The sequence below is a fragment of the Vanacampus margaritifer genome, chromosome 6 (genome assembly GCF_051991255.1).
Source record: "Vanacampus margaritifer isolate UIUO_Vmar chromosome 6, RoL_Vmar_1.0, whole genome shotgun sequence".
NCBI classification, from domain to species: Eukaryota; Metazoa; Chordata; class Actinopteri; order Syngnathiformes; family Syngnathidae; genus Vanacampus; species Vanacampus margaritifer.
In genome coordinates this window covers 16,751,909-16,769,719 of record NC_135437.1, presented here as the reverse complement: position 1 = coordinate 16,769,719, position 17,811 = coordinate 16,751,909, and the positions used below count along the sequence as shown (strand labels likewise).

Genomic DNA, 17,811 nt, shown 5'->3' with positions numbered 1-17,811 from the left:
ATGTCTCATCTATACAATGCTTAATTAGCTGATAATAGATATACATGTAGTTCTAAATAGTACAGGTAGCATTAACCTCAATGTACATAAACCACCTACAATCACTAATAAAACGTAATATTAGGTCACTTACAGTACCTTGCTAAGTTCACACTGTGAATCAAGTAAATTTATAGTGGAACTCAAATGTGTTAACATTCCCCTTCATCTGGCCATTACTTTGGGTCTTACACTTAGGTGGTCAAAACATGCCTAATTAAAATTACACTTCACTAATAAACTAACCACCAGTGGGTGCTGAAAATGCACACATGGAATGCAACGATATCATGATATTGCCGTTATCATTATCTACTCTATAAGACTGAAAATAATATTTTGTTGCTAGCACAAGCCATTAAGTAGCTAGGTAGCAACTGCTTCTTAAATCATAAACCCAAACAAAAGATAGATGGATGTCATATGATAATAATGTGATAATTGACATCCTTTATCGTCTTAACTGTTTGTTGATTTTTGTTGTTAAAGTTTTTTTTTTAACTGTGATGTAATAGTCTGTTAATATACCCCGCTGTCACAGGCTGTCTTTCATTGACTTCAGCTGTGGGTCACATGAGGAGATAAGGCCCCGGACATGTGGGTTTCATACTCGGAATGACATTGAGAACAGAAGACACTTGTGCTTTGAAGTGCCTGAGGAGACATTACCGAGTGTCATGTTAACTCTGTCCCCTCTCTCTCTCTCTCTTGCTCACTCGCTATGGCCGTGTCTTTTTTTTTTTTGTAGATTGTGCCGGGTGACTGCTGAAGAGCATATGGTGCGTGGAGACCGGTGAAAGTGCGCATACCAGAAGAAGGACGTGCACAATGTGCTAGGAGAGCGGTGGACTAGAAGTGTGTGTGCGTGTGTGTGTATGTGTGTTTGCATGTGTGTTGTCGATTGTCCAATATTGTCCGTGAAGTGTCAGAGAGACGGGAAAAAGGACAAGGAGCCATGGGGCGGAAGAAGATACAGATCACCAGGATAATGGATGAAAGGAACAGACAGGTACATGTTCAAAAAGTCAATTTGATGTTACTGTTTGGCAGCACCGTAGGCTGGTGGTTATCACGTCTGCCTCACAGCTCTGAGGTTCGGGGTTTGAATCTCTGTTGAGGCCTTCCTGTCTCGCCCAAAGACAACTGGGATACGCTACAGCTCACCGAGGACAAGTGCTATAGAAAATGGATCAATGGCTATTACATTACAGTGTTCAGATTGCCTGGGAGGTGTTTCAATAGAAAATGCCATCTGGACCTCCTGACTGTGACGTGGACGTGCTAATGACAGACCCACATGCTGCTCATTGACAACAACAGTGCATGTTTGATGCTTACTCTTACTTTTGAACAAAATCCGCTGAATATGCAGACTTGGACACTGTTCTGTCCAGTTCTGATCTAGATTAGAGAATTAATTTCCAGCGCTTATATGGTGGACTTTGGGAGCAAAATCAACAGTAAATCGTAGGGCCCAATTTAAATTTAACATGAAAAAAAAAAAAAAATTTAACACAACTCATATTGTTGTCAACTGTCACAAGATAAGATTATAATTTGTAGCGTTTATATGGAATCTTGATAATAATTTCTTGATCCAAGCAGATCAAATGAAAATATTTCAGTTGTCTAAGCTTTGACAGAGGTCTGCACTGAGTGCTCTTAATGTACTTTGTACGACGCTGATGTGATTTCCAAATTGTCTCGTGTCATCAAAATGCCTTTTCCTACCTACCTACTCTACATCCCAGCTTTCCCTCCTTCCTTACTTCCATCCAGAGTCCAGCAGCTGTCTTTGTTTGCATTGATGTAAAGCGACATTCCTCCCTCAAGTCTCATCCAACTCAACAACGACCGTGACATTTCTTTGTCATATTTACAGACGCGCGTCCCCTGCCACCCTGCAATTTCGGCCAGAAAAATTGATGAGGCAGCAGGAGCGCTGGGCGGCGGTGGTAGTCAGCCCACCCCACTCCCAGGGCTTTGGTAGTAGGAATGGCTCCCCTTCTCTGAAATGTGTTTGGTAGCAATTAAGGGGCGGCCACGGCACCGCAGCACCCTCTCATTTAGCAGGGCGGGTCAGTGGGGTGCATAGCATACTCTGCTACTCTGGTCTGGAGTAGCCGCAGAGCTGGATGGAATTCACGCCGTCTGCTCCTGCGAAATAAACTATCAATCAGATAAAAAGCACTCTTCAGAACACTCTTGATTGGTCAGGAGCTCTTGGAAGTGAACTCGTTTTAATTTAAGAACAAGCGTGTAATAGTATACATTGGTGAACGGTGTACCCCACCCTGGCCTGTTCCTAAGTCACTATAGATAAAGAAAATGTCTTTAGTAAAAGATGTCATCATCCAAGCCTCCCACTAAACTTCTCAAACGACTGATATGAACATTCAGTATGAGTTGAACTCGGACAGTTTCTTTGGTCCACTGTCACGTTGTGTTGTTTTTGTTGTTCTGCTGTGTGTCAAGATGGCAATGCCGCTGTACAGGATGGTGCCGTTTGTGGCTCAAGGTGAAATTCGTAATTGTCATTTGACAGGCTCGGTTTTATTGATCTGAATACATGACGTGGGGGTGTGAAAGCTGCAGGTTCGATTGGCCCTGTACGAAGTATCCTTGAACAAGATACCTGCTCCCTTCCATGGCAACATACACCATCAAATACTTCCATTGCTGCGTGATAGTCCAGCACGCAGAAAAGCCCCAATCATCAAGCCAGGTTGTCACGTTGATTGCCAATGAATGCTAGATAACGACCGTCCAGCAATGCTTGATTCTTCTCATTCAAGGAGTTCATGAATAGGAATTTTAAACAGGCATATGGAACAGATTCTAATAGAGGCGGCATTTTGGAAGCAATGTGCATATTTTTTTTTTCTCAAACCAAAATTTGGGATAGTCTCAAATGGACTGTAAGTTTTTAAAAAGCTGGTCTTCAGGTTTGACATGTTTTTGATCTCAAAGTTTGGGAAATGCTAATCTAAAGGTTAAGTTGTATTTAATCCAAGTGCATTTCATTTAGCAAGTCTTGTAACATGTCAGGCTTTGTAACTATTTAACATTCTCATTTAAGGATCTGTAATTTGCAAATTAGCATGACGTGGCCTCCATCTCAGTTCAAGGTCACTTCAGGATACCATTTCAAGGTCATTCCCACCCAGGACAAGACCTTTGCACCTTCATTTGTCCACATTGGTGATCCTGGGGGCACTTTGCTCTCTCCAGCAGAGATGATGCAGACCGACAGTGGACAGTGGACTGTGCACTACAGCAGCCAGAGGGCCAAGATCACGCTGCCAGCTGGCGCTAGACCTCCCTTTGTCATTCTGTTTCTCTCACTTTCTCTCACTTTCTTTGTTTTCTCTTCTTGTTTCATCTCTTTTCTTCTCTTCTCTTCTCGTTTTGTCTCTTCTCTGTTCTTCTCTCTCTCATCTGTTCTCCCTTCTATTTTCTTGTTTCTTTTTTCTCTTCTTTCTCTCTTTACTTTTATTGTTTCTCTTTTCCCCTTCTCTCGTTTCTCTCCTCTTTTCTCTCTTCTCTCTCTGTCTCTCTCCCTCCCTCTTTGTCTGTCTCCCTCTCTCTCCCTCTTGCTGTCTCTCAATCCTCACGTCTGCCATCAGGGGCGACATGAGGTTCTAATAAGGCTTGCAGCTTCTAACCCCTCCGAAGGTGCTAGCAACTCTGGCATCTTCCGCCATGGCCCAGTCACAGCTGCAGTCAAAGCCCCAGATGTCTTGATTGTCTTGTTTGGCGCCTCTGCCCGAAGAATGACATTGATAGACCCTTTGACTGGCACATCAACTCTCTGTGAGATCGTGCGTGTGCGCATGCACATGTGTATGTGGTGGCTTTGTTTGACTTGACTGTGGTGCACATAATGATGGGAATGTGAGTAAAACATTGATTGGCAGATTTAAATATAAGTAAGTAATATGTAAGGGTGGGGGGCCCTCTTGGAATCTGTTATTTTGACAAATAAATCTCCTTTTGGGGAAGCATAAACATACCAGAAAGCTTACCATCGCTGGTGAAAATGTTTTAGGAGTACCAAATATATAACCTCCCAAAAGTCACTCTGAAGGGCCCCTTGGAAACACAGACCCCGGACTCCCAATTTTACTGATCAACATGAAATTGTGTAGACATGTTTATTACAACAGGACACATAAGGGGTGAAACTCATGCTCAAATTGAACAGGCAGCCCCAATCTGAAGCATATTGGCACTGCGTTTGGGCATGCATGGCGTCAACGTTTATAGTCCAAAGTCACACATTTAGGTTTGAAGCATCTCGTAAGTTGACAAACTAATAGGGAATTCAAAATAACGAGCCCCTATTGAAAGCAGGTAACCGAGACAGATGGGCAATGCTAAGTTGCCAAGCTTTTTTCTATTTTATGTTTTTATGCTGCCTATGCCTTCCATTGTGGGTCAAACAGTTGTCAAAAGTCTGCCATTTTGATCTGTAATAGCCATTTTGGGTGAATTCCAAGGCTCCTACTGCCAGAGCGAAGGTGTTTTTGGATGTAGTTCACAGCTCTTGTTCTTTAAACTGCAAAATAACTGAGAGTGAAGCAAGAATGCTTCTGCTAATTGCAGCCTGGCCGTAGATTCAGACATACATCCATCCTTCCACCTCATCCATCCACTATTAAAGAGACTAATGGACCTTGGCAGATCATATAATGTTGCTATCATAAGCATAATACACCCACGCTAACTTTGTGGGTGTGTTTGACTTGCGCTTCCCATTTACCCCGTGGATGTTTGTGTGTTTATGCCCCACTGACTCAACTGATGCCATCATAAAGGTTTTAATTGTTCGTGATTCTAATTATATTTATGTATAAATAGCGACGTATTTAAAACATTTCAGGTTGTCATGAGGTAAAAAAAAGGCACATCACTTATTCTATTCTTACTCGAATAGCGAAATTCCCTGAGTCACTATAAATGTTAGTAATAGTTTAAACCATGAATACATCACAAATTATAATCCCAAATGGCTTTTAATATAATTTCAAAGACATTTTACCAAATCATCCAGAACAAAAAATGGTTTACAGATAACCCAAAGTGTCTATGTGTTGCCCAAACAACTTGTGGTTTATTAGCTTGAGTTTACTGTAGAGCATTGTTCACCAACCTTTTTCAAACTTCTTTAGTACTGATTAATGCAAAGGGCTACCAGTTTGATACACACCTTTGAAATAACTAATTTGTTCAAATTCTGTTTGAATGTTATTTCATTTGTGAATTTTTTTTGTGAACACTGAAGACACTGATTATGTTAATGATTTCTCACAATAATTAAAAATAAATAAATAATTATCTGCCACTTATAGGGATGGTCAAGTACCAATACCAATATTGGTATAGGGCCAATACCTGGCCTTATATCAAGTTATCTGTACTTGTAACGGCGGCCGATACCAGTATCGGCGCCCCTTCTTGTAGCCATGATCAGGAACTAGAAATTAGAAGAATATACTTTTTTTAAGGAAAATTGCTATATTGGGATATATATAGGTATTTATTTAAAATTATATGTCATTGTTTTTGTGCGTTGATGTTTTTTTGCTAAGGAGTAAGTGAAGTGACTGGCTCAGCAGCCGTGCACTCAGCACTCTGCCACCCATCCAGGTGTAACGAAGTCTCTACGCCTCAGCGTTTCAATCCGCATGCTTCCTGTAGAAAAAAAAAAAAACGGATCAGCTCCTCTCTGTAGCTTAAAGCCCTGCATTCATCTGCTAAAGAGCGGACAATTTGTTAATCGTTTTTCCCTTCACGTGAAGTCCCCCACCTTCCCCTACGCGCACGTTCCGCTAGGTTGAGCAAGCAAACAGACACGCAGACGGGCAGATGAGTGAGGGCTGAGCGCTCAGTGGAACTGGTTAGGAGTGCAAGGTGCTCTCCTGATATTGGTCTCTGTGCATATCCATTTGTCTGCCTTCATATTGTTATCCGCTTTGAGCCCATCATCGAGTGACATTCACAAAGACCGAATTGCAGAAACGTTACGGAAAGAAATAAAGTAGTAAGGAAAATTGGTCACAAAATAGAAGTTGGGAAGGGCCAACAAAAATGAAAAGCTCTTAGGGCAACATTTGTTTATTATTTTGTAAATACTTTTAAAAGAGACATCACTTAAAAGAGACATCACTTTTAAAGAATAAATAAATGTTGATTCGTGTGCACCACAGAAACAAAAATTGCAGATACAGAACATAGTCACTTTGCTTGGGGTGGGGGTTTTGGCGGGGGGGTTACACTACCAGCTGGAGTGATGTATGACCTGATGTCCCATCTGAGGGCTCAAGTTACAAAGCTTGTGCTGCGCTACACAGATATCTTTCCGTATATGGAGTCAGCGGCAACAGTAATGTATGGACCCCTCTGACTCAGCTCGCTGTCTTGCACTGACCTCTTAACTAGACATGTTGGACCAATGCCAACATTTCTAGTGGATGACAGCTTGTTGTCTGTCAAATCGCTTCAGATCGCTTATCAAAACCGTTGTGATGTTAGGATGCCTGCTGACATTACATTTTCAAATAATTCTATAGAAATTTTTGACAAAAGCCATTTGGTTATTAGCTATTAGGTAGACAATTAGGAACTGTTTTAAATATTTTTGAAAATTGCTTATCATGTCTTGTAAAATGAAAAATGAGCAATGGAAGTGCTCCAGTCTTTCAATGGGAGTCTATTAGAGCATTGGTGTCCAAACTCAGTCCTCAAGGGCCGGAGTCCTGCAGGTTTTGGATGTTTTCCCTGCTCCAACGCACCTGTTCCAATGAACAGGATCGTAATCAGTCTTATGCAGAGTTTGCTGATGCGCTTTGGGTGTGTTGGAGAAGAGAAACATCCAAAACCTGCAGGACTCCAGCCCTCTAGGACAGAGTTTGGACACCACTCACTGACTTGCAGTATTCGATGCAACTTCCAGCATGTATATTTATCTTCTATTTTTCTGACAGTTCTTGTTGAAGCTGATTAATTTTAAACTGGTGTCAGAAAAAAGACAAAGAATAAGTAAAACACAAATTGAAGATTATTTGATTCTCACTAATCTGGAATGCAATGAAGGCAGTTGGCCCTCTGTACATACGAGTATATAATTTCTCCAGGAATTTGGTCAAATTCAGAAAAGGTTCTCCAGTGCCGGGTATCCTCGTATTGTAATTTAACCAATTTGGAATAAGTCTGTAACAATAAAATGTGGAATGCCATCACTGTATGGTTATTAAATCAACTCTTAACAGTATTGTTTCATTTGAGTTATGTGTTTTGTGTATTCCCATGTAACCAACTGTTATTTCCATTTCTCCATCAGGTTACCTTCACAAAGAGGAAGTTCGGCCTGATGAAGAAGGCCTACGAGCTGAGCGTGCTGTGCGACTGCGAGATAGCCCTCATCATTTTCAACAGCTCCAACAAGCTGTTTCAGTATGCCAGCACGGACATGGACAAAGTGCTGCTCAAGTACACCGAGTACAACGAGCCCCATGAGAGCAGAACCAACTCCGACATTGTGGAGGTGAGCATTTTGTGTGTGTGTGTGTGTGTTTCGACTGAGTTTGTGGGGGGAAAAAAACAGCAACACATCTCCACGAGCTCCCATTACTTCTTTTGTTGGTGTAGCTGTCGCCTAAATTGGCAAATTGCATTTAACATGGAATAACTATTTTATTCTGGGTATAAGGCCTTGGAATATCCCTCCCTCATCAACACCCTTTACCCAGATAATAGTGCTTTCTTTGCTAATGCTTTGGACATGAAGCATATGTAAAAGTTTCCTTCTTCAATAGGTCACATGAGTTCTGCACTCCCTGATAAGTTCATGTCCAGTAACTGGTGGAGGAAACCTATCTGACCACCATAAGGAACCTGTTTCCCCAAAGATACAGTCCCTGTTGTCGCTGACATGTCTTCAACCTGGGTTTTAGTTGCTGTAAAGTGCAATAGAAATTCAGCTTTTGGCATCACTTGTGTGTCCTCCAATTGGCAGGCTACTGTGTTATGCCAGTTTAGAGAATGGTTTGCCAAAAGGTTCAACTGTGCTAAATGACATTAATGAAGGTGTGGGATCTTAATTCTAGACCTTCTACTAACAAGATGTTGTTCTATCAGTGGAATTGCAACAATTGAGAATTTGACATACATTTTTAGGAAAAATATGCCAGTTCATCACTGTGTTAAGCACTTCTGCCTCACTGTTCTGTGGATGATGGTTCAAATCTGTTTGGAGTTTGGAGTGATTAAAAAATTCTTAGCTTCATGAAATACACTTAATTGCCTCTAAGACCCATCGTTTAACTGTATTCCAACTCTTTTGTTTTAACCCCCCAAAAAATTAATGTTTTCTTGAACTGAAAGCAAACCTTTTTCATCAAAGCAAAATAAGTCAGAAACTACTGTATGCTAGTAGAGTAGCAAATTCATTATTACCATTTTTTTTTTTAAATGAAAGTCCTTATTATGCCATATTCTTATGCCACTTTACAAACATGTTCATAGTGCGCCATTCATAACCTCAATATTTCATGTCTAGTTATTGATCAAAATACACATACATCACATTTTTTATAATTTTTTTCCCCTGTCAAAAATCTCCTCTTTAGCCAGTTAGTAGATATCAGGGTTCTAAGGGAGGAAATCTGTCGCCTAGTGCACCTTATGAAGGCTTTTACTCTGTGAAATTAGAGACATTACATGTAGCACAGAAGAGTCAGCTGTGGCCTATTATCTTTTATTCATGCCGCTGCTGCCACTGCTTGTGAATTACCTGCTTGGCAGAGCTGGAGCAGAGTGTGCTCTGGAAAGCCAGTAGACTCGTGCAGTCACTCTTTCATCGGGGGGCCCTGTAGCAAAAAAAAAAAAAAAAAGCTAGTGCTCACCTGCATAAAAAATAAATGGACACATCCCTTTCTTACATAACGGTGACCACAAATTTCTTCTCTTTTGCTCGTCTAGGTTTTGAGATGATAGTTTGATCAGTACCACCACACTTTTTGTTTTGCATACTTACATACCACCGATGTTTGTGTCAACATATCGGTGTTAGGCATATTTATTAGTGTGGCATCATTATACACAAGGTAATTCCATAGTGCTTCACAGAGGCAAAGCTTTAAAGTTACATTTAGATTTTTGAAAAAGCAGAACGAACAAAAATGTTTATAAAATTGAGTAGAGCTTTGTTGTTTTGAAATTTTGTCTGAAAATTGAGGAGCACAGAAACTGAATGCTACTTTGCTTAGTTTTATTTTGGCTCTGGAAACACTCAATAAGCTTGCACTCAATTACCTGAGGGATCTGCAACATATTTAGCTCCAAGACCGTACACCAACTGTAAGATCTTAAAATCTATTTTTTGACTTACCGAAAGTCAGTGTTAAGATTTTAGGACCAGTTTTATGTGGTTTCTTAGTACCAGTAAGAACTTGAGCAGCAGCCTTTTAGACCAGTTGCTGTCTGATTGATTTTTTTGTTCAGACCTGTAAAAGCCGCAATGGGCCAATAATCTAGTGAAAATGAACACCGTCACACTTGGACAGAAGATCTTTGATTCTTTGAGTGGTCATAAGTAGACAAATCACAGCTTTTTAGTGACCTTTACAATCCAGGTCCCAGTTAATCATCACACCAAGATCTCTCATGTACAGTACATGTATGGGGAGCCTGTAGCTGAGCTGATTGCAGCCCTTCTGGCTACTCTCAAGGAAGCGTCACCCCAGTGCACAAAAGGCGACAACAAGGCAGCGTTGTCCCGGACAAACCAACCCCCTCCTCTCCTACCCCCATCTGCCTACCGGCTACATGGTCAGCGCTCAGAAGTGAAGAAGCAGAGCAGAAATAACCCAGCCATTCCACTTCAGAGCGTCACCACACACACAACCGCCTTTCGCTCGTCCCTGTCAAAGGTGGCCGATAGACTGTTGAAATTCAGTCTTCTTACACGTTTGTGTACGACATCCAAACGTAAGCCTTTTAAGCCATCCCTTTCGATAGGCTCCCCACTTGGAATTACAACAAGAATCCAAATTCCAAACTCCCTGTTTGTCAAGAGAAACGAGCCTCACATGAGAGCACTTTTCCTGGACACATATCTAAAAAAAATTATTGCGTTAAAGCAGTCTTTTGCCATGTTAACAATCATGTGCCTGTTTGTCTACAACAAGGAGGCTGCCGGGTCAATGCGATCCTCGTACTTTTGACAGGAATGGTCGTCCTTTGGTTAGAAACTGAATTAAAAAGGTCACATTCCTGCTCAGCAGTAGCATCTGCAGATAACTAGTGTACAGTTTGGGAGAACGTCTCATGTTTTCCACAGATGGATAGATGTGAGCCTGGCCCACAGTTTGATAACCCGGTGGAGGACTGTGGACTTTGTCTCAGACTTGGCTCATAATCCAAAGCGGAACAGTCGGCCTGGATTTTTTCTTTGTGTGTGCATTTGTGAGTGATAATGGATGAGCGCTTTCATGTGTGTCAGTTGTACCCTTACAGGCACTTCGGTGGAAAATCACTGTCTATACGTTCAAACCAAAAGCAAAGCTAAAGTTACGGATAGAGTCGGCTGGCCTGCAAGAACTACAGTGTTTTGGCCTATTTTCAATGTAATACAGTACAAAGGGAAATTCCTTTCAGTCTTGACTGGTATCAGTTGTAGAACACTTGTCTACACTTTCAGCTTTTTGTTTTTCCCGACTGAATAATGAGCCACATATTTTTGGTCGACAAGTCTTGTCTTCAGGCGGGCTCGTGAGTTGTGATTGCATCTTTCTTTACCATGAAGACAGTGGGCTTCTGTGTTGTGACAGGATGATCATCTACTACCCATATTCCATAGTGGGATGAAAAAAGCCTGAAAGTTAAATGATCTCCTTTGCAAATTTAGGTATTTGCCGCTTTTCAGAAGCCAATGCTGAATCTATGCCCACGAATTTTGGTTCTGTCATGATCGTGTCTCTGTGTTGTCTAGGGATTGCTTGAAAATGCCAGATTTTTGCCCAGCCTATCTCTCAAGTCCTGGACAGGGAAGACTGGGTGTGGGGCGATGTTATATAAATAAGATGCACCGTGACATCACAGTCTAAAAAAATTCAGATTTTACATTTTGGGCTCTCCCAAAACCCAACTGTCTGTTTCCAATCAATTGGATTTTGGGCCTTGTGGGAGAATCATAACTGCTGTTTTTAGATGGCACACTGCCTTGTTCATGATTTTGAGACTCTCGAGACCTACTCCAGCGAAAGAGATGGTCACCTACCCGCTGCCCGTTTCTAGGCCATACAAGAATGACTAATTAAACCATATCTTCCCAGTATGGCCGTTGTTTGACAGTGGCGCATCGAGCAGCCTAACTGTCCATTGCAAGGGCGTAGTACAGGGGCAGTTATTATGTAAATTAGCATCACTGATTGGTCATAAACTGGCAAAAATTCAAACTGTCTCTGCTCACAGACATATTTCTAGGAATTGGTTGTGTATTATTTTATTTGATGTTCAATTTATCCTTTGGAGGGTAGACTCTTGACTTGCGTTTGTAGATGGATTAAAAAGAACAGCCGTTATTGACAATGATTTTGGAAAGTGTGGCAAACCAAGGTTAAGGTAGTTGTATCTAGAGTCATTTTGGGGTTTTAAGGAATGCTGCCCGAGCAAAAAAACAAGACACAGACTTACCTACAACATCCTTTTTTTCCTGGAAGAAGTTCTTTGAATGTTTTTAAGTAGGTAGACAGTTTTCTCGGAGAGTCTATTTTTTGTCCGTGGCGTTTTTGTGTCTTGGTGTTGTCCCGAAAGCAGGAAAGCCCTCATGACAGGTTTTAACTCCACTGCCCCAATTGTCTTTCTTATTGAATTCTTTTTATGCCACAAATGAAAATGCTGCAGTTCGTCATTAGATTAATCTAATAATATTCACTCTTCCTCCCTCTCTCACTTTTTCTCTCCCCGTGTGGAGCTAATGAGATTTTGCCCTTGCTCCACTTCTAACCTCACACCGTGATGGTGGACACAGAGGGACGCCTGTGCGTCACAGGCGAAACATTTGAAATCACGCTGCAGACTCGACTTTGATTGGCCAGGTTTCTCGCAGAGCCATCAAGGTACATGTTGCATTTTCAAATCAGTTTGCAGGCACATGTAGTCAACATTAAGAGTAATCATATACAGATTAAACTATAGTAAATGGACCCTAACCTAATTTGAGTCAAATACCAAATTATCTGTGATAAATGAATAGCCTTCACTGTTATTCAAAGATGTTTGCATTTCGTGGCTCTCTTGCATGTCTTGTGTCCTGATGAATTGTGAACGTAAACAAGCAGCGATCATTCATAGGGAAATTTGGCTTATCTTCCCTCATAATAAATAGGGCTGGCCATTGTTCCTTGGGGGGGGAAATGGACAATTCCTCTTCTTTTCATGAAAGAACAGCCTCCCTCTCTCACGACCTCTACAGTAAGAGGAAATGAGCATATAATTGTCAGGCAGCTTCCATTAGCTTTCATATCACAATTGCTATCAACAATTTTTTTTGTTATAAATGGACTTGTATAAATCTTTCAATGCAAAATGTAAATTCTGACCGTTCCAGAATGTCAGCCACTTTTAGTCTTTCCAAGCACTCCCTGGGTATCTTTTATCTATTGTTACTTGCCCCATTTATAAGGTTTAACATCTATAATTATTCAAAAGAAACGTGAATAGGACACCGTTTTCTTACGGTTTACTTAAGTAGAAAATTATATAAAGTAGCAGAGAATATATTTAATTTTCTCATTGAAGTTGAGATCTGTTGCCATATTTTCTTATCTATAAATTATATTATGAAATGTTGCTGTCATGTGAAATACATGTATATCCAAATATCTGGTATTTTAACGAATAATATTACTCTTAAAAGAGAAAATTATGGAAAGTCGTTCAAAGTGAAACTCAATAGATTTACTACTGGTACACACATATTAAATAAATATTTAGATTTTATTTTGTATAAATGTAATAATAGTTTACAGCTACAAAAACACGAAACTAACCATTTCAAGAACTTAAAATAATACAAAAGAAACTTTTCACCTTTTGAATTGACATATTGAAATAAATGCAATTTACAATACTAATTTGCGATTCACCTGTTTTTTTTTTAAATTGAATTAATCAGTTAGTTTTCATTAGTCAGTGAATTTTTTTGTGTGTGTGTGTGCACAGTGATGATACAATGTAACCTGGTAACAAGCATGTCATGTTACTACTAATGCCAATTCAACATTTTCAGCGTAAAAACAGACAATGTGTAATTTATACTGTAATTCTAAGACATATATATTTGACCAACCATGTATGTCATGGTGCTGAATGGGCATTGTGTGAGGGTTGGAGTTTGTGTGGGTGGTGGGCGGGGGTTTAGATTGTCAATCAAAACCTGAGCGCCGTAGTGATTAAGGCTCATTTCTGTCTTAATGAATGCAAATTGGCACATCTGCTATGGTGGGCTCGCTGTCCTTACTCTTCAATTAGTGTGATTGATCAATTATCCTATCGCTGGTGGCTCAACGGAAATGGAGGCTGTGGAGGAGGGCAAGCATAGGAAGAAAAATGAATGAGGCAGGGTTGGAATGAAAGACCTTGAACAAAACTCGCGTAGAAAAGAGTAGAACGGAACCTATTCAAACATTTTTCAACCGCTATTTTCCGGATGAAATTGGCAATGTGTTATTGCTTTTGAATTGTAATCCAATTATTTGAATGAGCAGGGCACCATTTACACATGGCCGTTTTGAAAACTAAAGGCATTATATCTAACGGTGTTGTCATTCCATTCTGAACGCCAATGGGCGCATTTCCATTTAGTAATTATTGTTTTTCATTAGATTGTTTTATAATGTATGACCTAGAGGCTGTATTGTATATCTGGACAAAAGGACTGAAATATACTTCATACTTTATTTTGTAAGTCTACAGTCAGCTGTCTTCTCTCTCTGCATTTGAATGTTTCCTCTTTTTATGTTCTGCCTGTTTAAGCAAAACCAAATATCATTCCTATTGACATAGGCTTATTGCCTTGATGTTGATTTTGTAGGGTTTTGCAATATATGTGAAATTTTCTGCCGGCACATTTTTAATAACCTTTTTGAGCCCTGTGATTTATTGGAGTGATATTAAAGGGACTTAGTACGTATATTTTTGAGTTTTGTATTCCTGTTTTTTTTTTAAGGGTTGTTGTTAATCTGAAGGAAGAGCTGGTTAAGGTGGTTCCAGTCTTGTTAATACTCTTGGGCTGGATTTACGCTACTCTGTTAAAGTGACGCAATTCGGATTATTTATTTATTTATTTTTTACTCGCAATTGGCCCAATTGGGTGAAAAGAAAATAATATAAAAACATCTGGACATGAGTGAGTTGAAAACAATGTGATCAGACAGACAAACATCAGTGAAAGCATTTGTCAAACATATGCATTAAAACGATTACAACAATGCTTCAACATGCTTGTCCTTGATATACAAAATTTGAGTGTCTATGTTCTGGGGCCGTTGGACTAATTAGGGAAGCTAACAAGTATTGGCTGTAATCAAATGCCTGGGCCACATTGATAAACCAATTAAATGTTAAAATCTAATTTAGTCCTGTGGCTCATTTTTCCATATTTTTTGTCCGAGTCTACTTTGTGAATTTTGTAGGATTTTTTTTTTTTGGGGGGCTGGTTGAAGTCCTATAACTCCACCATATCAATGCTATTTATTATCCCTTCCCTGGCATTTCCCATTATGTGTTAGCATTAAGCTAGCAGAGGGTCATTTTAAATGCACAACATGTAATTCCCCTCATTTAATGCTCGAAGAGGACTATAAATGAGTGGCATCAAACAACCATGACACCTTTTTTTTTGGGGTGATTATTTGTTCCTGATTTAAAGTTAACAAATTTGAGTTCACTGCCACCATGTGGAATCAAACCGGGTGTATCAACACCATAAATAAATAAAATAAAATAAACACTTCTAATGTACCTCAAGGCACCGCTGTACAAGTATAAAGGTAATTTGAGGTCATTTATTTTTTCGTAAGTGTGGATCTTACTGGTTCCGTAGCTTTTTACATTCATCAGTACCGAAGAAGTTGTTTTCAAAAAGGTGAAAAACGTTGGTGAGCATTGTCTTACGTGGATGTCAGGTGCGTTTTCTTTTGGGTTCTTCCCAAGGTTCTGTTGTGAGCCAAGTGTTGGATTTTTTTTTCTAACTCTTTCCCTTTGGGCTTCGCTGGAAAAAAAGATTCATCCGCCTCACATGTAGTTATCTGTGGGCAATGAGACAGTCATCGGATTGTTCATGTAGTTATCCCACAAAGAAGACTGTGAAAGGAGCAAATGCATTGCCAACTTGAAATTGTTAAGTTAGGGTTAGCTCTCTCTCTCTCTTTCTTTTTCTCTTTATCTTTCTTTCTTTCTTACTTACCTGGTCAGGCCTTCAACGTTGTTATTATGTCTCAGCTTAGTATTACGGTGCTTGTTACCAGGTTACTGCCAAGCGATTTCTGCCTTTGGCACAAATCATGCTTCATTGACGTCAGCGCTTCTTTTCCACCCTCTCAACTATGTTGCGTATGTCTCATTTCACACTGAGGGTCTCTCTGCAGAGCGCATGAAAGGAAGCACAAAACAAGTATCAGTGGATTTTTCCCCCCTTTTTATTCTAAACATTAGTTAGCAGTGACGCTAATGCTTCATGTAGGATCTATCTCATCTCCAAATATGGAACTAATATTCTCATCTCCCTGCAAAGGATAAGATGTGCAAGTAAAAAGAGAACAAAACAAAAATGAAAATTTATTATTTTAAAATGTATTTCTGATTTATGTCAGGTTATTTTACGTTGGTTATTTTATTCTGGGTAATGTTGGTAGTACTACAAAACCGATTTTTATGAAATACATGATGTAATCCACCCCTGGGTAAAATGTTTTTGCTAAAAAAAAAAAAAAAAGTTAAAATGTAAATGTGTGTAAAATAGATTGTTTTATTTCTGTAATAAAATTAATTCTCATAGTTGTACGAAGGATTACACTAATTTAACTTGACAAATCCCCATCACAAAGCCATCCAACTGTTTTTCACTCAAGCAATTAACTCATTGAATACCAGCCCTTTTCATTGGAGCAACCCACTTCAATACCAGCCGTTTTACTGGATTTTGATTGATCTTGCAAGGGCCACAGAGTATTGTGTTCTATTGCTATATAAACATGGAACATACAAAAGAAAGATTAGAATCTCACTCTCTTCTTTCATCAGCAGCGACTATGACGCTTATGATGTATTGATACGTCATATGTATTGAAAGAGTTAAAAAAGTAGTTATAGTAATGTGACCAGGTTATGAATAATTTGGCATCAAGTTTACAATGGTGCAGGATTGTGTGAAACTTTTGTACCCCTATTCTGCCATCCAGGCATTGCGTTGACTGTCCTCTCAGATGAGTTTTGGCGGGATGGCCTGGTCCCAATGCCCCACCTCCACCCATTCTGCATCCATGACGCTGATACAGAACAGCTCAAACCCAGCTTTAGCAGGCTGTTTAAGGCACGAGTTTGACTCCAGGCACCCCTTAGGTGAATTTTTTTTTTCCAAGGAGCCCTTAGGGCCCGACCGTGGAGCGTTTACTTTCCCACTGCTACACGCTCCATCCTGGCGCTTTTGGTCACACAGAAGATGACCTGGAAGTACATCAACTCGTTTATAAAAAATTTGCGTTATCTCGCAATCTTTGTTTTTTGTGAGGGAATGCAAATTAATTTTTTTCCCTTACCGTGTCACCTTAGGGGGTCCGTAGAATACTACTTTTATTGTAATAATACAGCTTTTGTTCTGGGTTTGAGGTTGTTGGGGTGCTTTATTCAAGCAGGGATATTTTTTTATTGGTCCGAATCTAAGGTAGGGATGCATAAGTGGACTAGTCTGTTCTTTTGCCAAGTTGGTCTCCGTATGTAGGTATGCATGTTTCTAAATAAAATGTTACCTTTTACAAAATATTTTGTGGATCCCCAAACCATAGTTCACTGACTGGTTTGAGTGGTTCTGTTGTGATATGTCAGTACTGTGATTGACAGGCCATCATTGCAGGGTGTACCCCACCTCTCATCCTTAGTCAGCTGGGGTAGGTTCCAGTCCTGTTATGACCCTTAACAGGATGCGGCGCAGTATAGACAATGGCTGGATGTCTGTGGTTCTGTATTGTTTACAGAGCAGAATCACAGGACACGTACTACACAAGCAAGCCGTGAAATACAACAACACTGTGGGGTCTTGAACATAACTGGAAGCAGCGCGTGTTGGATGGTGGGAATTAATTGCGTAATGTCTCCACTCGTAAACCTGTGTGTTATGATCCACATGAAATGGGTCAAGATTGGGCTGACCTAATTTGATTGGATCTAGTCGGGCGGCAGCTACGTTGGCGAAGCTGTTAAAAGATCATTAAACCACAAGCCCTGAGTCCACCCTTGTGTTCTTCGGCGACCTTCAATGAGGGGCTGAAATACACAGCGGTGTCTTTTGAGTTAGCAACAACCAGCTCGCCCTTGTGCCCCCCTCCTCCCGGTGTTCCCGCTGTGCAGCCAACCTCCTGCTGCCCAGGGGCGAGGACAGAGCAAAGCCTGCTGGGATGGGTTGGCAGCATGCCACCTATCACCCTCATCTGCAGCAACCTGGACCGGCCGGGGCCAGAATACGGAGGTTGCCTCAGATTGATGAGGACT

The 17,811-nt window shown here is 40.4% G+C and overlaps 1 protein-coding gene across 7 annotated transcripts in view; it reads left to right on the top strand.

The window, feature by feature from the left end:
- mef2aa (myocyte enhancer factor 2aa) overlaps nt 1–17,811 on the top strand; it is a 72,285-nt gene that overhangs the window by 26,770 nt on the left and 27,704 nt on the right. For all 7 annotated transcript variants that reach the window (XM_077567732.1, XM_077567733.1, XM_077567738.1 and 4 more), the window contains exons 2-3: nt 788–1,048; nt 7,382–7,585. In XM_077567732.1, the coding sequence (XP_077423858.1) occupies nt 995–1,048; nt 7,382–7,585 (258 nt within the window). In that variant the 5' untranslated portion in view covers nt 788–994. The remainder of the gene's footprint in view (nt 1–787; nt 1,049–7,381; nt 7,586–17,811) is intronic.